General features: G+C 43.1%; 4 protein-coding genes across 4 annotated transcripts; 1 reads left to right on the top strand and 3 right to left on the bottom strand.

The window, feature by feature from the left end:
- Positions 1 to 274: 274 nt before the first annotated feature.
- Positions 275 to 1,433, bottom strand: LOC138204150 (growth arrest and DNA damage-inducible protein GADD45 gamma-like). The gene is made up of 3 exons (XM_069159304.1): positions 1,333 to 1,433; positions 1,016 to 1,223; positions 275 to 897 (listed from the first exon to the last, which is right to left on the bottom strand). The coding sequence occupies exons 1-3, from the start codon at positions 1,431 to 1,433 to the stop codon at positions 784 to 786; spliced, it is 423 nt and encodes a 140-aa protein (XP_069015405.1). The 3' UTR covers positions 275 to 783.
- A 4,286-nt stretch (positions 1,434 to 5,719) lies between these two features.
- Positions 5,720 to 7,284, top strand: LOC138204140 (growth arrest and DNA damage-inducible protein GADD45 gamma-like). Its single transcript, XM_069159296.1, has 3 exons — positions 5,720 to 5,929; positions 6,047 to 6,254; positions 6,373 to 7,284. Exons 1-3 carry the CDS (start codon positions 5,787 to 5,789, stop codon positions 6,484 to 6,486), a joined length of 465 nt encoding a protein of 154 aa, XP_069015397.1. The 5' UTR covers positions 5,720 to 5,786; the 3' UTR covers positions 6,487 to 7,284.
- A 1,421-nt stretch (positions 7,285 to 8,705) lies between these two features.
- On the bottom strand, positions 8,706 to 12,043 carry nim1kb (NIM1 serine/threonine protein kinase). Its single transcript, XM_069159284.1, has 3 exons — positions 11,770 to 12,043; positions 10,580 to 10,848; positions 8,706 to 9,461 (listed from the first exon to the last, which is right to left on the bottom strand). Exons 1-3 carry the CDS (start codon positions 12,041 to 12,043, stop codon positions 8,706 to 8,708), a joined length of 1,299 nt encoding a protein of 432 aa, XP_069015385.1.
- A 2,122-nt stretch (positions 12,044 to 14,165) lies between these two features.
- LOC138204122 (coiled-coil domain-containing protein 152) lies at positions 14,166 to 19,005 on the bottom strand. Its single transcript, XM_069159272.1, has 8 exons — positions 18,943 to 19,005; positions 18,402 to 18,507; positions 17,594 to 17,662; positions 17,156 to 17,220; positions 16,627 to 16,762; positions 15,028 to 15,155; positions 14,550 to 14,651; positions 14,166 to 14,318 (listed from the first exon to the last, which is right to left on the bottom strand). The coding sequence occupies exons 1-8, from the start codon at positions 19,003 to 19,005 to the stop codon at positions 14,190 to 14,192; spliced, it is 798 nt and encodes a 265-aa protein (XP_069015373.1). The 3' UTR covers positions 14,166 to 14,189.
- Positions 19,006 to 19,544: the final 539 nt, after the last annotated feature.

Raw genomic sequence — 19,544 nt, 5'->3', positions numbered from 1 at the left:
GAATTCAAATATTTTATTTGTAGGTTTTCATCTTACAAAAAATAGATATAAAGAGAACAAATTATTTAATTTGTCATCAAGCTGAAGGGAAAGTTCCTTCAAGAAATAGAACATTTTCATTTTGTTTTTTTTCTCTCTGTTTCACATTTAAATATTCAGTCAGATTAACATAATTGTATTTTTATTTTTTTATTTTAACACTTTTACATTTTTCTTAAGTTAAATATCTAAAGTGAAACCTTTAGGTTATTTTTTAAGTCATATTTGTGTCGTTGTTAAATTTCTAAAGTGAAACCTTTAGAGAATTAAGACAATTCTGGAAAGTGGGAAAGATTTCCGCTGATTGCAACTGTTGTCATGTTGCTCAGCAAAGAGGCCATCTTTAAAAAGTCCCTTTTTAAGAAGTCCTCTTTCTCAGCACCGCTTCTTCTCCTACTGCGCGTGCTTGAACGTGCGACATTTGCTCTGTGGGACCACAGGACGCAGAACTCGCTTCTCCTTCCTCTCCAAACCTCATCCGCACAAAGAATGAGGGTCGATGTGTCGCTCTTGTGGCATACCTGACCTCATTCACATAAAGAATGAGAGTCATCTTGGCATGGACGGGACAAGAGGCGACGGTTCACGGGGGCCCCCTCGGGCCGGCGCCGTGCTGCCTGGACGGGAATCCTCCTCAGGAGTATCCAGGGATGAGCAGAAACAGGGTCATCCTGGTCATCAGGATGAGTATTTCCAGGTAAGAAGCTTCGCAGCATCTGAGCAGGTGAGGAGCCAAGTCCCAGATCAACGCTCGGGGAGGCTGATCTCAGGAACCCAGTCGTTCAGACGGCGGCTCTCCTCACAGAACAGGTGCAGCTTCTCCAGAGCAGGGTCCTCCCAAGACCCGTCAGCTGGGTTCTGTTCAAACAAGAGAGGGGAAGTACATTTAGTCACGTGTTTCCTTCCAAAAAGCACCACATATTCAGACTGGACATGCTTTCGGATCAGACGGTCTCCTCCACTCAGCTCTGCGTACCGTGATGAGGACGCAGTGGGCATCTTCAAGCTGCTCCGCCTTGTCTCCAACGATCTCAGCCAGACGCTGCATGTCGCTCACTCTGACGATGCTGATGTCGTTGTCGAAGCAGAAGGACTGGATGAGGGTGAAGTGGATCTGGAGAGCGATGTCACAATCGAACTCCTCATCCACGGCCAGGACGCAGAAAGACACGCTGTCCGGGTCACTGTGGACAAAGAAAAGTCAACTCTGGTTAGCTGCTGTTGGATGTCGATCAAGGTGATTGTTTAAAGAAGATGCAAAAGTCACATATAAGTTCTGTTCAGTTTACTTACTCAGTCATGATTTTGGCGCTCTCGTAGACTCCAACAGTGAGTCGGTCTTCGCTCTGAGCGCAGAGCAGAGCTTCCTTCAGAGATTTTCCAGGAGACTGCATGGTTCAGCTCAAGTGGTTTAGAAAGTCCAAAGAAGAGTGTTTGTGCTGCTGCCAGGAGTCTTCCAGCATTTATACTGCAAAGTCGGCACACGCTCACTTCCTGATTGGCTGATTGGAGCACAATGGCAACAAGAGACCAGCAGCACCCACCCCACCCTCAGGGACGCGTGCCTATAGAAAAGTCTCAGAAAGTCGGGGGCAGCTTTGGTTGAAAGGATGAGATGTAGAAACTCTCTGACCTCTAAATGATTCTTTCAGCTTACAGGACTAATGAAACCACACAGGAAGACCAAACTGCTGTGATCAAAGTCCGCAAAGTTCTGCAAGATTTAGAAGCGACCGCTGACTCCAATTCAAATTGTATGAGGGGGATACAAAAATGCATTTACATCTGCAATACTTTGCATTACAGCTACACATTTAATGAACCATAATGTTGCAGTGTAGATTTTTTAGTTTCACTTTTTGATGATCCATGCAGCCATTTATTTCCATTTATTTAGAAATGATATGACTGTAATCCATCGAAGTGAACATATACAACTTATTAAAGTTAATTTAGTTTAATCATTATACCATAATAATGTATTTTGGACGTTTCCACTCTATCTGCTCTTAATACATTTTCATAAAGTGAAACTTTAATTGCGTTACCACTCAGTGAAAATATAACTGTGGCCAAGACTGATGCAGATCTGATGTTCACAATGATGGTTTATACAACTCGAGCTACTTGCTAATGATTTTCTTACTGTACAGGGGATTAATGGAAATCAATGGCTGCCTGGAGCAGTTCAAAACAGCACCAGTGAAACTGTCAAGAAATGCTACACTTCTGTTGTCCATTGACATTGTTTCATATTTCAAGACTGAAGAAACAGATGTTTAAATGTTTTCCCTCACAATCAACTAAGCAATTGACTTTCAGTCATTCACCGAGTCTGATTTCATTTTTGTAAAAGTTAAATTGTTGTTATGAGGAAACACAGTTCAGACTTTAGTTTTAACTGAAAGCACTGTACCTTTTGTAAAAATGACTTAAATGCACAAATCAAACACATATCACATGTTGCTGGTTTATTTTCACATTGTGTGGAAATGAATGGAAGCCAAAAGCTGACTGTGGTGAAAATCTTAAAAGTGATTTTGAATCTTGAAATGTGAAACAGAATGAACAGAAAATGTCGCTCCTCTGAAAGGTTTCACCTGATACAACTTCCTTGTAGCTAAAGGTTGTTGTTTTTCTGTCTGATGAAAACCTAAAAGATAAAAGTCTGAGTTTCAGGTTGTTCTCATTGTTCTGGTTAAAGTTGATCAAATTAAGTTACTTAAATCCTTAATATTTTATTCCTGAATATTGATGTAGACAAAAGCTGTCTGTAAAAATTCTATAAATATCAAAATTAAGTAGCTAACAGCATGTTACTGAAAATACGTGAATAGATAATTAGTAAAATATACATGGTTTGTATAAGGAAACTAAAACGTGCAATAACACTGACAAGTCCCTTACATTCCTTTTAACACGTTTCATACCCCAGATACTGAGAGAATAAAATGAAATCATTAAAACTGAAAATCAGCACCATGTATCGGAAAGCTGCATCAACCTGCAGCTTCTCTGTGTTCTTTTATTTTTAGGCCAGGATATCCACCATCTCAGCTGTACTGGATGTCAGACAGACTTTTACAACTCATGACCAATTTCACGGCATAGACTGTTTCTGTAGATTAGGTAGTGGCACGCGCCGGTGCTTTGCATGCGTAAAGACGTTCCTCACTTGAGGCGCGTGGCATCTGGAGATGGCCGCATGCTTTATCTCTCAGTCGGCATCACTCTCCACAGCAACCGGGAGATATACCATCTGTCCCTCGGGGGGAAGGTGATGGGACGATGGACAAAGGAAGGCGGGCAGCACCTGCTGGGCGTAATGGCTGCAATGTTTAATTCCGCTGCAAATATCATTAATAGGTTTGAATTCTGAGTTGAATAAAATGCAGAAACGTAACTACGTCACACTTCAGTTCAGTGGGTTTTATATTTATTGTATTTATGGCACGAAAGGGAACTTATTTAATCAATGAAAAATTATTCAGTAGGATATTGTATTTTCATTTCATAAAACATGGGACTATTTTCTTTAGACGTAAGCCACATCAGGACACACTAGAATCCAAATATTTGAACAACTTTGACTATCTTGCCATCTTTCGACACTTTCCGTCATTGCGGAGACACGATGGGCTCTGCTGACGGAGGACACCATAAAAGAGCTTTGACCACCAACACCTGTCGCGCGCTGCCGGGGAGGCCTCCGTCTGCCAGATGTGCTCCAGCAACAATAGGTTGGTATCGATTTGCACGCGCCTGCCCTGTGGCTGTGCAAGCTGATCCTTCCGAACATAGATCAGTGTTTGAGTCTCTATCAGCTGCTTCCAAATCAAACTTTGGACCAAATTGATGCCTTTCAATGTGCAGATGAGTTTAACAGCATGCGGACTGAAGCTGAAAGCGACGTGTCGACGTAAACAAACAACACCGTTGCTGCAATAGTTTGCAGATAAGCGTTTTGTTGTCAAACACAACACTTTCAACATTCTTGCATGTGTTTACATCTCAAACTGAAAGTGGTTTTTATCTGCCTTTCACGCATGGCAACTTTTGGAGATAACACTTTTCATTGTGGAAGTTTGGACCATAAGCTCTCCTCTTTGGCATTAAAATGTAATCAAAACTCAGACAACAGACTGTCGAATGTGAAGACTTGCAGACAAAAGCTCGGCGCGCCCTGCGGTCGAGGTTGACCTGGGTTTATAGGAGAGGGTGGCGGGAGGGGGAGGGAAAGGGGGGGGGGGTCACTCATAGCGACAGTACTCCATCTGCCGCTCTGCCTTCCGTAGAACAATAGCGCTGAATCAATCACCGCCAACCTGTGTCTCCTGCACCGCCTCCCAACTCCACCCCTCTCACCCCCCTCTATTTAGGCAGCAGTGGCAGCAGGCCTGACCTGATGCAGGATGGGGTTTAGATTATTATGCAGATTAAATAGCACCAAATAAACACGAGATGTTGAAGAGAATCAGCTTTATCAGTGAACCAAGTGAAATACAGCCGTGCGTAAAAGTTTGCCCATGGTAACTGTTATGGATAATTCATTAAAAAAAAAAAACATAAAAAAAAAAAAAAACTGTCAGAGGTATGTTTATTTAGAACTACATAAAGACATTTAATGGATGCCAAATACTAAATATTATTAAGTAAACCCGGTCTGTTACGCAGAAACTGATTAACCGGTAGAACAGATGAAGTATAGCCTTGTGTAAAAGTTTCGTTCTGCATTAAAGTGAAGGGTAATTCATAGAAAGTTGCCAGGGGCATTCAGACCCCAGATAAATACAGTTATTGAAGCTGTGCACCAAATACCAAACAGAAGTGCAATAAACTTTTGCAGTTCTTCCTGCAGAGTTCAGTCCATGTGGCTCCTCAACTCCCCAGAGTAAATAAATAAAAGCAGAGCAAGGTTTCTGTGGCCAGCTGATGGCCACGTGGTCCGCATGGGCCAGTAGTGCAGATTGCGCAGCACGCACAGCGTGCTGGCACGCGCTGGTCATTTGCATTTGTATGGGGGACCATAATAATAGAGGGGCTTCTGTGCGCACAATGGGGCCGTTTTGTGGCCAGCTTCTAGTCCACAGATGGCACCATCCACCTGCCCTTCCTCTCTGCAGCTCGGGGAGTGAGGTCGGGGGAGGGGGCTTCACACTTTCCCCATGTTGCTACTGAAATACTATCAACACAAGTTTGAAATTTAAGAAAGATCATTGAGTCTGTTAAGTTTAAGTTCACAGGGTTTTTATGTTTGGAAAGTGTTTTTTTTTTGGTGCTACTATGGCTAGAAATGACCTCTGTACACTTTCTGAGTTACAACTGATTGTAAAATCCCTTCCAACAGAGTTATCATAACTAGATGTATGCATGTAAAAGTGCATCCGTTGTGTAGTATCTAGAATGCTGAGTCGTACTTTACACGAAAACGCTGCAGAGTAATCAAACTTTTTCTTTTAATGAAGCTATTTTTAGTTGCAGGCTGCAGGCTGCAGAGGGGAGCGTGCGTGGCTCGATGACCCCCATCAATCTGCCACGAGCCAGAGTGTGACAATAGTATTATCATACCAATACACCATTCAGCTTTAGCCAATCAGGGCGCAGCCCTTTCACTGCGCCGCACGAGCTGCAGGGTATAAAAGAGGAGGACTGCAGCTTTGGAAGCACTCTGTTCTCTCTCGGATTTACTCTCCGAACGAACTCTCTGAAATTCTCTCCCGTTGCGGAATATCTTCATCATCTTCATCATGACTCTTGAGGAGGTCCTGATCCAGAAACCCACCGAGCGTGCTCAGTGCACCGGCAAAGCCATGGAGGAGGTCCTGGTGACCGCTAAAGACAACGAGTCCCTCACCGTCGGAGTCTACGAGTGCGCAAAAGTTATGAATCTGTAAGTATGACACTCCGCTAAAGATATACAACCACTTCAAATTTAATGATTTAAAGCACTTTGATTTGTGTTGTGGATGTAATGTAATTGTTGTTGTGCTTTTTTATGTCTCCACAGTGACCCGGACAGCGTGTCTTTCTGCGTCCTGGCCGTGGATGAGGAGTTCGATTGTGACATCGCTCTCCAGATCCACTTCACCCTCATCCAGTCCTTCTGCTTCGACAACGACATCAGCATCGTCAGAGTGAGCGACATGCAGCGTCTGGCTGAGATCGTTGGAGACAAGGCGGAGCAGCTTGAAGATGTCCACTGCGTCCTCATCACGGTACGCAGAGCTGAGTGGAGGAGACCGTCTGATCCGAAAGCATGTCCAGTCTGAATATGTGGTGCTTTTTGGAAGGAAACACGTGACTAAATGTACTTCCCCTCTCTTGTTTGAACAGAACCCAGCTGACGGGTCTTGGGAGGACCCTGCTCTGGAGAAGCTGCACCTGTTCTGTGAGGAGAGCCGCCGTCTGAACGACTGGGTTCCTGAGATCAGCCTCCCCGAGCGTTGATCTGGGACTTGGCTCCTCACCTGCTCAGATGCTGCGAAGCTTCTTACCTGGAAATACTCATCCTGATGACCAGGATGACCCTGTTTCTGCTCATCCCTGGATACTCCTGAGGAGGATTCCCGTCCAGGCAGCACGGCGCCGGCCCGAGGGGGCCCCCGTGAACCGTCGCCTCTTGTCCCGTCCATGCCAAGATGACTCTCATTCTTTATGTGAATGAGGTCAGGTATGCCACAAGAGCGACACATCGACCCTCATTCTTTGTGCGGATGAGGTTTGGAGAGGAAGGAGAAGCGAGTTCTGCGTCCTGTGGTCCCACAGAGCAAATGTCGCACGTTCAAGCACGCGCAGTAGGAGAAGAAGCGGTGCTGAGAAAGAGGACTTCTTAAAAAGGGACTTTTTAAAGATGGCCTCTTTGCTGAGCAACATGACAACAGTTGCAATCAGCGGAAATCTTTCCCACTTTCCAGAATTGTCTTAATTCTCTAAAGGTTTCACTTTAGAAATTTAACAATGACACAAATATTCTAAAATATAAAAACAAAACTTGATGGAGAGTCTGTACCCTAAAGGTTTCACTTTAGAAAAAGGCTAAATTAAGTAAATGTTCAAAATTTTGAGAATTTGTTAGATTGTTTTATGAACACTTCATTATGTATTGGAGACAGAAATGTTTCAAAGTAAACATTTGACTTACAATGTTCTGATCTTGTTGGAACGATGCTGGAAACAAACTAATGTATGTCTTTCTAACAGTATAACAGTAGAAATGATTGGAAACTGTAAGTGGAAGATGTTCAATAAAATGAAAAAAAAAAAAAAAGTTCTTGAGTTGTGTTTTCACTTTCTTTTACAAAGTTGGGTTTTCTGATCGAGTTGTGTGTTTTGTGTGTTTTTGGAGGAGACGGTGAAGGGTCAGAGAGGAGGGGGGCGGGGAGGGAGGGGGGGGGTATGAAACTAACAAAAGTTTCAAATTCAGCAGATTTGCATGGGAGGCGCTAAGGCTCGCTGTTGTCCCTATTGGAGAGGAAAAAAAACAACAACCACCTCTGCGGTCCCTCCTCCCGCAGACCTCAATCTGCATGTGTAAGGCGCAGCGCACAATAGCGGAGCTCCCGGCCTGTCAGCTCCAGTGCGGACCGCACAGAGCGCCTATTGTCTCGCCTGCAGATGTCTCCGCGGCCACGCTGCGCCATCTGCCGCTTTCCTGCAGGTGGGGGTCGGGCAGGGCTGGGCTGGGCTGGGCTGGGAGGAGTCGGGGGTGAGTCAGTCCAGTGCTGGAGGGGGGCTGGGGGTGGGTCTGGCTGGTTTGGACCGGTTGTGGACATGAGAGGGGGGGGGGGTACTGAGTATCATCTGGTGTCCTGCCAGCTGCTGTCGGGACTATTATTTACTGGCAGCCACTTGGTGAAACTTTGGTAAACTGGCCACAAAGCTGTTTGGGTGCAGCAGCAGCAGCAGCAGCAGCAGCAGCAGCAGCAGCCACCTGCTCTGCTCACAGACAATGAAATCTCTGTGACGCATCGCTTCTTTTTAACCATTTTCTTTATCTTTCCATGAACAATGAGTCTTTTCAAGAGACAAAGGTGGTTTATGGGTTTAACTTTGAGTCGGTAAGTATTGAAACGTTCAAATCAGTAGCGCCAACATTCGCTTGGCAATTAGTTGTGTCAATCCATTATTTGATGGGTTTAAAATAAATCATTACCGATGTCCGTGCTGTTGTTGATACAGGTTTTTGTTGTGGGTCTGTTAGGTTAGGTAGGTAGGTAGGTTAGGTCTGTTAGGTTAGGTAGGTAGGTAGGTAGGTTAGGTCTGTTTGCCTCCTAGAGCTTGTAAAGAGCTTCTTTTTGTTGTTGTTGAAATGATGAGTCCCAAAAAACACCAAATCACCTTTTTTCTTTAATGTACTGCAAACTTTTCCCCTCTTCAGGCCTCTAAAACCCAAACAATTTGATAGGGATACATCACTCCTTATTTGTATTCATAACAACGTGAATAACTTTTTACTTTTGCCTAAGTTCATCAGGCACTTTTACTTTTATCTAAGGCTATCACAAAAAGTTGCATCGTAGGACTAAAACAAATGTATCAAAAGCTACGAACTGAAAAAAAAAAATCGACAATATCAAATGTTAAATAATGATACAAAATATGTCTGCTATTTGTTACACGTTATTGGTATAAAAGAAGTTTGTATAAAAATTGTGCGGAACAGTCTGCTATGAAAGCACACAGAACTTGGAGGTGTGCCGGAGGCCCTTGTAGGCCCGGAGCCCCTCCCTCTTGGGGTCCCTCACCATCCCCCGGACCACCGGAGGACAGTCGTAGCCTCTCCTCTTCTGGGCTCGGTGCAGCAGGATGCGGTAAACGCCGGTGATGGGGCTGCGGCTGTCTTTGAGCTGATTGTTCCGCAGGATCTCCGTGGTGACGCCGATCTCCTCCAGCGACTTGCTGACCTCCTCTTCCTCCTCCGGGTCGCCGCAATTCAAGTCCTGCAGGCTCAGCGGAGGGCTCCCCGGGTCGGCAGACACCAATGACCAGGGGAACTCCACAGGTAAGAGCCAATCGCAGCCCAGCATCTGGTCGACGGCGTAGCGATCTTCGGGGGCTGTTTTCAAGATGCCCCTGATGAGCCTTTGACAAGGCCCGGGCACCCAGGGGGGGATGGCGTAGGTGCCTTCAATGATGCTGCGCCGCAGCTTGCCGATGGTTTCGGCACGGAACGGCATGGTGCCGGTCACCATGAAGAAGAGCAGGATCCCCATGGCCCACACGTCTACCGGAGGCCCCAGGTAGCACTCGTCCTTGAAAAGCTCCGGGGCGGCGTAGGGTGGAGAGCCACAGAAGGTGTCCAGGGCGTTGTTGCGGTTGGACACCCAAGTGCTGAATCCGAAGTCAGCCACCTTCACGCAGCCGCCGGTGGTGAACAGAACGTTCTCCGCCTTCAGGTCCCGGTGGATGATGTTGACGTTGTGCTGCGCAAAAAAAACAACAACATACGATGCTGGTTTGGTACTTTGAAAGAGTCAATCTGCGGTGACACATTCTCTGATAGAAGAAGGGATGTGTGTCAGTCGTTCTGTTCAACTGATGAGATATTCACAGCTTTATAAATGATGATTTAGAATGATAATAAAGTTACTGTTTAGTCTTAAACATGTTTCATTTCAACAGGACTGATTAGCAAACTAACAGCATGATGAGAAGAACATGATGAAAAGAACATGATGAGGAGAACATGATGAGGAGAACATGATGAGAAGAACATGACGAGGAGAACATGATGAAAAGAACATGATGAGAAGAACATGATGAGGAGAACATGGTGAGGAGAACATGATGAGGAGAACATGATGAGGAGAACATGATGAGGAGAACATGATGAGAAGAACATGATGAGGAGAACATGATGAGGAGAACATGATGAGAAGAACATGATGAGGAGAACATGATGAGGAGAACATGATGAGAAGAACATGATGAGGAGAACATGATGAGAAGAACATGATGAGGAGAACATGATGAGAAGAACATGAGGAGAACATGATGAAAAGAACATGATGAGAAGAACATGATGAGGAGAACATGATGAGAAGAACATGATGAGGAGAACATGATGAGGAGAACATGATGAGAAGAACATGATGAGGAGAACATGATGAGGAGAACATGATGAGAAGAACATGATGAGGAGAACATGATGAGAAGAACATGAGGAGAACATGATGAGAAGAACATGATGAGGAGAACATGATGAGAAGAACATGATGAGGAGAACATGATGAGGAGAACATGATGAGGAGAACATGATGAGAAGAACATGATGAGGAGAACATAATGAGGAGAACATGATGAGGAGAACATGATGAGGAGAACATAATGAGGAGAACATGATGAGAAGAACATGATGAGGAGAACATGATGAGAAGAACATGATGAGGAGAACATGATGAGAAGAACATGATGAGGAGAACATGATGAGAAGAACATGATGAGGAGAACATAATGAGGAGAACATGATGAGAAGAACATGATGAGGAGAACATGATGAGGAGAACATGATGTAGCTCAGACAGGTTCCAACGTCACTCACCATGTATTTGATGGCAGAGAGGATCTGGGCGAAGGTGATCTGGCTGAGGTTTTCGGAGAGTTTTCCATCGCTGCAGATCTTGTTGTGGAGGTCTCCTCCTCCTGCGTACTCCAGCACCAGGTAGAGGCGGCTCGGCGTCTCCACCACCTCGTACAGACGGACCACGTTGGGGTGCTGCAGGGACTCCATGCTGGTGATCTCCCTGGAGAGCAGGCGCTGGGCCTGAGCGTCCAGACGCAACCTGTCCAGGATCTTCAGGGCCACTTTGTCTGAAAGAGGAATGGATGAGGGGACAGAGAGACATTTAACAACAGTCTGCTGTTTTTTTCTTTTGGTCCTTTAAGTAATATTTTCCAACAAAGTGCCAAATATCACCAGGTTGCATTTGAGAATTTATTACTTTCCTCTTGTTTCATCGTGAGGAGTGTTTGGACTGTTGGTCAGAGTGGCCAAAAAGGTCTCAAGTCATTATCTTTGTACTTAAATGCAATAGGCATTTATTAAGCAAAAATCCCAAACAATCTGTGGTTCCAGCTTTTTAAATAAGAACGTCCTGAGACTCCTCAGGGGTACATCACTGCAAACTGAATGTTCCTTGGTTGACTTTTAGGAAAAGGAAGAAGGAAGAGGAAGAGAAAGATTAACAGTTCTTCCTTCACAAAAAAAAACAACGTATCTATTCATTGATCTCTTTAAAAAAAAACAACAACAACAACGTTGTTCCGGCTGGAAGCAGGTATTTATGTAACCCACGCACCTGAACATATTACTTGAAATGTTCCTTCTCTGTTTGGTTTATAATTTGTAAAATTAATAAAACGTTTTTAAAAAGAAAAGGCAAATAAACGACCCTTTTGTTGTGTTCGCACTCTCATTACAAATATTGGAACAGTTGCAGCAGATGTCCGTCATTCGGCCCGGAGTGTGTTAAAGGGTTGAGGATGCTGATATGGGTTTGGGTCTCAATTTTAGGCCTGTGATGAACTGTACTAACAATAAAGATGCGTCAGCCATGTTTTAAACTTTTCCTCGTGGTATTTAATGAGTGACTGCAACCAATTCAAGCTGTCAAACTGTTCAGCGTATTCCTTAAGCTATTAATCAGGTGTTCTGGGAAGGATCACAGGCGAGGCCACAGGGAAGAGCTGAAGGTCTAACGGTTAGATAATCAGAGGCGCTTGTCCGTCTACCTCTGGTCAGAGCGTGGAAAGCCAGTTTGACCCTGGAGAAGGTCCCGCAGCCGATCTCTCCGCGGATCTTGTAGAATCCAACCCTGCGTCCGATGATCAGCTCCTTGATGGTGTTCTCGTCCTTGCACATGTCGGTGGTGAGCTTTTGCAGCGGGGTGAGGGGCAGCGGGGGTTCGCTCTCTTCATCATCAACGCCGCCTTGAGAGCTGTCCGTCAGGCTGTAGAGGCTGTGGTGGAAAGGGCTGTTGGTCACCTGGTACCGGCCTCCATGCATCTCTGCAGCAGGCTGAAGATAATGGCATCTGCAAAAACACCAACAACACGATTTTGAGTCATTACCAGCTCGTGATTTGTAAACGCTCTTATTTGTGTGTACAGAAGAACACGGCACGTTCAGGTTTTTCCATAAATTAAGCCCTGAATTTTTACATTATTGAAGGGAATCATATTTCTTCATTAACCACTTGAACCAAATCTTCCTGCAGTTCTTGGTGATGTCTGAACATGATGCACTTATTTTTCCTCAAGACTACACCAATACATTAGATGCAAACTCTACAAGCAACACTTTGTACACATTTCATTGTAATTTTACCAATATGTAAAAAGACATCAAGAACATATATGGGAGAAAATACAATACAATTCTGAAGTTTTCTTACCAATTTTGAAAATTGCTCTTCTGTTTCAAAAAGTGGCTCCAGTCTATTTGCAAAGAATACACAAAAATTGAAAAAAATAAATAAAAAAAAGAGTTTTTCTTTTGGCACAGCAGGACCCAGAAAAAAAACCGTCTTCGCTTACATGCTGAAGTCAGAACGACGGCGTCGTCGTCTCCCTCCGGGCTCTCTAACAGGCTACTGAACACCGACGGCTGACGACGCTGCAGGCAGCAGAAGAGGGGGCGCGCTGGTTTGAGCCATCGACCATCATCCAGTGGGCATCGCTGGCCACGCCCCCTCACCTCTCCCCGTCTGAACACTCCTCTCGTCACAGAGGAACAAAAGATGACGGTGGTGTCGTGAACTCTGATCCACTTTTAATTTAGGTCTTTCACAATCGCTTCAAATGACCTACGTCAGTTCATGGCGGCAAAAAAAAAAGAAGAGGCAAAACCTCACAACGCATGACAAACCTACACACATATGGGTATTTTCAGTGTATGTGGTCAGCATATGCGGATTTAGTAGAAGGCACCCGTGTGTGATCAGGCTGATCTCCTGGTTTTTGTGACGATTGAAATGTTACGCAATGGTCTTAGCCAATGTTCCCGTAGAGATTAGCTCTCTGTCCCCTTTAGACGCTGGCTGAACAGCGCAGATAAAGAGATTATAAAACACGAGCCTCACCGGGCAGAGCATCTTCACCCAGGTGCCGTCGCCGCGAGGAGCAGTGGGCGGAAAACCGGGACACAACACTCGAAAGGCATCAGGACATTTTCAAGGGCACGTTTCAATGTTACTTGGAGACGATTTGACCTCATCACAGAGAGATCTGTCTTTCATTCAGCTCTGGATTCTAATAAAAGTGTTGACACATGTTTACCACATGTTGCAACATATGATCACCTGGGGAAGATATGTGAAAAATATGCCTTCATACATTATGTCATTAAAACGCTCCAAAGCCAAATGTTTCCCACGGGCCAAATGCATGCTTCACATGTGCACAATCACATGTGCGTGTGGTCACATGTCACAAATTTTTGCACATGCGGTTTTCCTGTAAGGGTGGGCGCCACACAGTGGAAGTATTCTGAAATATTCCTGAAGTGTGGTTGACTGTCAACCTCCCGGTGATGACAGTAGTCCTGGAAGTGTTTCCAGTCTTCGCGCATCACTTAAGCTTGCCAGCGGCTGGCAGTTTGATATTTAGCATACAGATGAGAGTGCTATCAATTGGCGTGTCTAACTCTTGGCAAGAGACCTAGAGAGCATAATTCCTCAGCGTAATGCTCAGATAATAATTTTCAGACTTTCAACAATCAATTTCAGCCTCCAATGTTCAGCATCAACTGAAACTCTGAATGAATCTCTAAGCTTAAATGAAAAAAAAAACAAACAGGGGAGATGAGTCATAGTTTAATTCATTCTTTGAATGAAAAGACATAAACAGATTTAATTCCCTGAATGAGATTGGCCCTCAGCTATGTGATTCACTCAGAAGTGTGTTCCCCCTCATGTACGCTTCCTCCAGCTCTCCCTCCCTGCAGGCATCTAATTGGATTAAAGCCTCAGACGGAAATACGGCGTGCGTTAAAACGAGCTCTCAGCACACGATCACCTGCAAGCAGGGGAATGAAACTGCATAAAGTACACCTGTAAAAAAACGTGAAGAATTATCTTTGCTTTTGAAATGAACACTGAGGTTCCTTGCAGAGGGGATTCATGCACCTGCGGAGCTGCCGGCCTGTAAACCAGCTACAGCTTTCTTCTCTTCAGGCGGCTCTCGATGACGCTGCCGGAGCGCTGAACCTCTTCCAGCTCTCTGATTCTCTGACGCAGATCCGCAATCTCCTTGTTCTTCTCCTCCTGGAAGAACTGCAGCTTCTGAGTATACAAACATACACGCACACACAAACACACAAACACACACAAACACATTACTCACAGGCGCTCATGGAATATATTAATTAAGACATTGAGTTGCAGATTGATTATCACACTTTGTTTTGTGCCTTACTAATAAAGAATATTTAATAAACGTCTACAACGGGTACAAAACAGGATGTAAAAGGCTGTGTGTGTGTGTGTGTGTGTGTGTGTGTGTGTGCTGCTCACCCTTTTGAAGATACTCTGTTGAAGATGCTCAGAACCACGTTGCTGCTGCTGCTGCTGACTCAGCTGAGCTGTACTCTGAACTCTGGCTAACTTTGCACCAAACTGCAAAAACACACAGAGCAACAGTCATTTGAAAAAGCTTTCCTAAAAACACTGAACACTGGTGTGAACTTGATTTGAAACGATCAGCCCTGTGTTTTCTAAACATGCACCCGTTACTGTCCTGCACCAGCTACATTCACACCGCTGGTCGTTGACAGGATTTTACAGAAACAATTCATCAGTGCAAGTTTAATATCTGCTGTTGAAAATCAATGAACCTTCAAGCAGCCCGACTTTACTTAAAGCTGATTATTATCAAATTGTCTCGTTAGGTTGTCAGCTAAAGACAACAGTGATTCCTTAACACTGACAAACAAACACATAGATCCCCGTTTGTCAGAAACATCCTCGTGTTTGAAAGCATCTTTCTACGTACCTCCATCTGTAACTTCAGGAGTTCGCTCTGCCTCTCCCTCTCCTGATCCTTCATCCTCTTCCTCATCTCCTCCTCATCCAGGTCCTTTTTCTCCAGCAGCTTCTTCACTTCGGCGTCTTTAATTTCCACTGCAAACCAAATAAACCACAAGGACCATCCAAATGCAAAAAAAAAAATAAAAAAATCTGTTTTTGGATGATTACATTTCCGTCCTGCTGTGACGCTGTGAGCTGATATGAGAATGACATGTTTAGGACTTTTTGTTATGAAACTAAAATAATGCCACATGGACAACATTTTACTGATAGACTGAAGAAATAGATATGTTAGATATAAATGTAATATGGGCGCTTATCTTGTATATGTGATGTATCAGTAGGCCCAGAAACATCCAATCACTTTGCATAGAGTATTTGTATATTGCTGTATTGGTCATTTTACTGAAGTAAAGAGTCTGAATACTTCTTCCACTGCTGCTTGGTGACAACATGTGAGATTACAGTTAGAAACGACATCATCTTGCCGACTCCTTTTCTATTGGGGTTATTTTTCTTTTTTGTGATGTGCATTTCCAATTTCAGCGTCGCTTTAATGTGAAGCTGCTGCTTTCAGCAAACTCTGCAGAAAAAAATGAATAAATAAAAAAAATAAAATCGCTATTTCGGTTTCTGACAACAAACCATTAAGTCTCCAACATGGTACATGTCATATTCATATAAAACTAACATTTTGATGTGTAATCTTTTTATATTATAATAAAATGTTGACACTGTTGAACATTTTTAGTTTTTGTTGACTGAAACTATTTTTCAGTCTGAAGGTTTTCTTTGTTGATTGATTATTTTTTTTTTGTCCTGAGATGAAAAGTCTGAAAAGGTCAATGGGAGAACCCTCAAATGGATCATTTTATAAAAGACAGTCATGACTTCAAGGGAACGCACTGAAGTCTGTGAGGGCGTAAGAGCGGCATTGGAACTGAATTTATATGAGTGTTAATGTTAAACACTCACCCAGCCAGATTTAAAGTACATCAGTAGCAGCAAAATGTGGTCGCAAAAAAAAGAAAAGTCCTGGTTTGGTCAATCTGACTGGTATATTATTACATATGACATCATTAGATTACTAATAGTGAAGCTTCAGTGTAAACAGCATGTTACTGTTGTAGCTGCTGCAGGTGGAGCTAGTTTGAACTACTTTATATCCAGTTTTATTCTCAGAGGCAGCAGATAAATATTGAGGGGTAAACAGATGACTACTGGGGCAGGAAAGAAGAAAAACAGCTCTGATAAACAAATCAGTTTCCAGCTTTTTCTCTAATTACTGTTTGGTGGAGCTGCAGAATAAAGTTAAACACTGGTTTAATATTTAACATGTCAAACCAACAATAATGTGTTGTATTTTAAAAGCTCGTTATATTATCCATTGTGTCACGTAACTAAAGCTGCCAGATAAATGTAGCGGGATGGCACACTGTGACTTCACCCTGTTCCATGTATCAGTCAGTGTCTGCAGCTCTGACATCTTCCTGCACTCATACAGTGAGAGTCCACTTCCACCGGTGTTGGTCTGTGAGGGTGTCGTGGTTTCACTGGGACTTACGTTGATTGAAAGCCTCCCTGTGCTTGTCCTCCGTCTCTCTCCTGCACTGCTGTCTTACAGCCTCTAGCTCCCTCTTGTGTCTCTCTTCCTCTGCAGCCATCTTACTGAGCAGCCGCTGAACTTCAGCCTCTCCAACCTGATAACAACACAAATAACTGCGGTTTGAAAAATCCCGGTAAGGAGGCGTTTGCAATGCACCTGCAGCCCACAGATGTTTTCACTTCTGTTGCCTGGTTTGAGCGCTGCTTAACAAGAGCAGACATGTTCATCCTGAACTTGACTGACAGCTCCCTCACTTACCTGTTGCAGCGGGTTGGCTAGATCTGTGAGCATTGGGAAGAATTTACACACTTAACACTGTTATTAATTTAGCGTGGTGATGAAACTCTAAACGTAGCAGCACAGTTTCTACCTGAATACAGGTCTGATCAGCCAGAGTGAATGGAAACACCTGAGTGTGTGTGTGTGTGTGTGTGTGTGTGTGTGTGTGTGTGTGTGTGTGTGTGTGTGTGTGTACACGCATCCTTACCTCTACTGCTTTCTTATTCTGTTGTTTCAGATCCGCATTTTTATTCTTGAGTTGTTCGTTTTCCACTGAAACATGAACAGTCGTGCTGAGAAACATTACCCTTACATATGATTTCATAAAATGATGAAGACTATTATGATGATGCTGTTATTTTGTTAAGTCTCTGATGATATCTCTTCTTTATGTGTTTATTTTCTTCTTCTATCTATTTAGTTTCATGTTTTATTAAGAAATATAATTCTATTGTTAAATAAGTATCACTCATCAAACTTGCCCAGAGATGTTTTCACTCATAAATACAAACAACAGCAACAATATTTCTAGTGAGTGTTGAAAAAAAACCCAACACTTTTAATGTTTCTTTTTGACAAACAGATGTGTAATTTTGTTGTTGATATGTTCTAAATGAAGACAAGTTCATCAGGTTCTTCCAGTTACCTCTGAGGTTGCACTGCTCCTGAAGAGTCTGCTGAAGTCCGTTCAGTGTGACGAGGAGGCTTCCTTTCTCTGCAACAGGTGGATCACGATGTCAGGATTATATTTGATTGTTTTTAGGTCCCAAACATATGTTATTGTACAAATATGAATCCAGTCAATGGGGGTTAGAACGTTTTTTTTTAACCACGACATTTTTCTTCTGTGGGTAGAAACTGTACACTATACAGGAAGGAATAAACTCTCCCATCTTGTACTTTACATCTAGATTAGTGTAAATGTTAACTATGTGCAAGCATTAAACCTCAGTCTGGCACAATAAGTTCATTAGGCAATCAGGTCATTGTTGCTTGGAATGTAATTTGTTATGTATGTAATGCAGAAAAAAAGGAGAAAAAAAACAATAGATAAAGCTAATCAAGTATCATAATATACAAACTTAAGCAAACATTTGCTGAATTGGAGCAGGTGCCGGATTAAATGTGGATATAGCTATTCCAGCGTCCAAGTACATCGTAAGTACTTTTATTTAAATTTACTCAATTTAATATTTCGAACAGCTTTTGTCTGGTTATATTCCTCAATATATGAGCCAACCTCAGCTTCAAATGTATTCAAATTGAAGATCCCAATTGCATCCTGAAAACAAGAACAGTCTTGACTTGTCAGTTGGCAAAATCACCAGCAGAGGGAGACACACAAACACAACATCAGGCACCAAAAGGCTTTTAAATCATAGCAAACAAACACGTTATCAAAAACAGAAAAAAAGCAGCTTTAATACAGCCATGATGTGAAGACCCAAACTCACCCTCGGTCAGACTCTTCTCTTTGGTCTGACAGGATTTCACCAGTCGGTTTGAATCCTCCAACATGATTTCCAACAAGCTGTTTTTTCCATTTACTTCTGTAATCTTCTGTTTAGAAACAGTAAAAGAGAAAATGTTCCCCAACATCCTCACAAACAGGTACAACAAAGTACAATATATGACAGGACACCATCTGGTACTCTGTATTCAATCTTAGACAGTAGGGGCATTGTTTAAATTGTAGTTTTATACATATTTGATCCGGTTACTGTTATTTATAGCTGTTTCGTGTCCCTTATTTCTTTCTTGTTTTATCTGACAAAACAGACGCCAGCAGGCAGGAACTGAAATTGCACACTAAGATACAAACGAGTGAAAAGGAGCTGACATCAGTTACTTGGACCATTACAGTAACGATATTACAGTAACCTAGTTTGACATTGTAAAATTGTGACAAAGGTTATAACTTTGTTCCCCGAACTTCTCCTCACACGTTTTACTCATGAGCACACCTCGGCTAGCAATTTAGCTGGCTAACTTTACCTGTTCCAGTTGACCAAACTCCTCCATCAGCTTGTCAAGATTAATGCAGTTTAACTTTATCATTTTTTTTTTTTTGTCCAAGAAAGAGAAACAACTGTCGCAAATATAAATAATACTGTTTCAATTTCAACTCAGTGGTACAGCTGCTAATGACCTATGAAGCTATAACGTGTCCAAGAGCTGCGTCACGGCCGCGCAGGGAGCTCGCGCGCAGGGAGCTCGCGCCCACGGGAATTTGTCCATTTCTAATGATCTGATTATATTTGTTGAAGACCTCAGCACGTCTATTCAGTCTGTAAGGAGGCTTTAGGTTTGGAGAACTTTAACATCTCCTTTTAACAATGTCAAAACGGTCTATAGGCTATATTTTACAGCGCAATTCATTTAATGTCACTCATGCACATGGGTCAATAACTTACCGCTGCAGGAGTTTCAATATTACTTCATTACATTTTGCTCATAGATGTGCTCACATTTGCTTCCTTATAATTATAACAGAGGACCTTTATCTTTAGTTTTGTATTTTGTGTGTATCAATCCATGTATAGACAGTCTGTGGTATCAATGCCATTCTGCAATATAAAAATAATTAGGCTGCCTTC

This window comes from Embiotoca jacksoni, unplaced genomic scaffold, assembly GCF_022577435.1.
Source record: "Embiotoca jacksoni isolate LCO1_2020_lvr unplaced genomic scaffold, fEmbJac1.0.p SCAF_10, whole genome shotgun sequence".
In the NCBI taxonomy this organism is placed as follows: domain Eukaryota; kingdom Metazoa; phylum Chordata; class Actinopteri; family Embiotocidae; genus Embiotoca; species Embiotoca jacksoni.
The sequence above is the reverse complement of the archived record's forward strand: the minus strand, read 5'-3'. Positions and strand labels throughout refer to the sequence as shown.

What these genes read in the sequence shown, in the direction of transcription:
- LOC138204140 (XM_069159296.1), top strand. Translation starts at nt 5,787, where the DNA reads ATGACTCTTGAGGAGGTCCTGATCCAGAAACCCACCGAGCGTGCTCAG. An exon ending in TGCGCAAAAGTTATGAATCT is followed by an intron (nt 5,930 to 6,046) that starts GTAAGTATGACA and finishes ATGTCTCCACAG; the next exon opens with TGACCCGGACAGCGTGTCTT. An exon ending in TCCACTGCGTCCTCATCACG is followed by an intron (nt 6,255 to 6,372) that starts GTACGCAGAGCT and finishes TTGTTTGAACAG; the next exon opens with AACCCAGCTGACGGGTCTTG.
- LOC138204150 (XM_069159304.1), bottom strand. Translation starts at nt 1,433, where the DNA reads ATGCAGTCTCCTGGAAAATCTCTGAAGGAAGCTCTGCTCTGCGCTCAG. An exon ending in AGCGCCAAAATCATGACTGA is followed by an intron (nt 1,224 to 1,332) that starts GTAAGTAAACTG and finishes CTTTGTCCACAG; the next exon opens with TGACCCGGACAGCGTGTCTT. An exon ending in CCCACTGCGTCCTCATCACG is followed by an intron (nt 898 to 1,015) that starts GTACGCAGAGCT and finishes TTGTTTGAACAG; the next exon opens with AACCCAGCTGACGGGTCTTG.
- LOC138204122 (XM_069159272.1), bottom strand. Translation starts at nt 19,005, where the DNA reads ATGATAAAGTTAAACTGCATTAATCTTGACAAGCTGATGGAGGAGTTT. An exon ending in CAGGGAGGCTTTCAATCAAC is followed by an intron (nt 15,156 to 16,626) that starts GTAAGTCCCAGT and finishes TTTGGTTTGCAG; the next exon opens with TGGAAATTAAAGACGCCGAA. An exon ending in TCCTGAAGTTACAGATGGAG is followed by an intron (nt 14,652 to 15,027) that starts GTACGTAGAAAG and finishes GTGTTTTTGCAG; the next exon opens with TTTGGTGCAAAGTTAGCCAG.
- nim1kb (XM_069159284.1), bottom strand. Translation starts at nt 12,043, where the DNA reads ATGCATGGAGGCCGGTACCAGGTGACCAACAGCCCTTTCCACCACAGC. An exon ending in TTTCCACGCTCTGACCAGAG is followed by an intron (nt 10,849 to 11,769) that starts GTAGACGGACAA and finishes TTCCTCTTTCAG; the next exon opens with ACAAAGTGGCCCTGAAGATC. An exon ending in TCTCTGCCATCAAATACATG is followed by an intron (nt 9,462 to 10,579) that starts GTGAGTGACGTT and finishes TTTTTTGCGCAG; the next exon opens with CACAACGTCAACATCATCCA.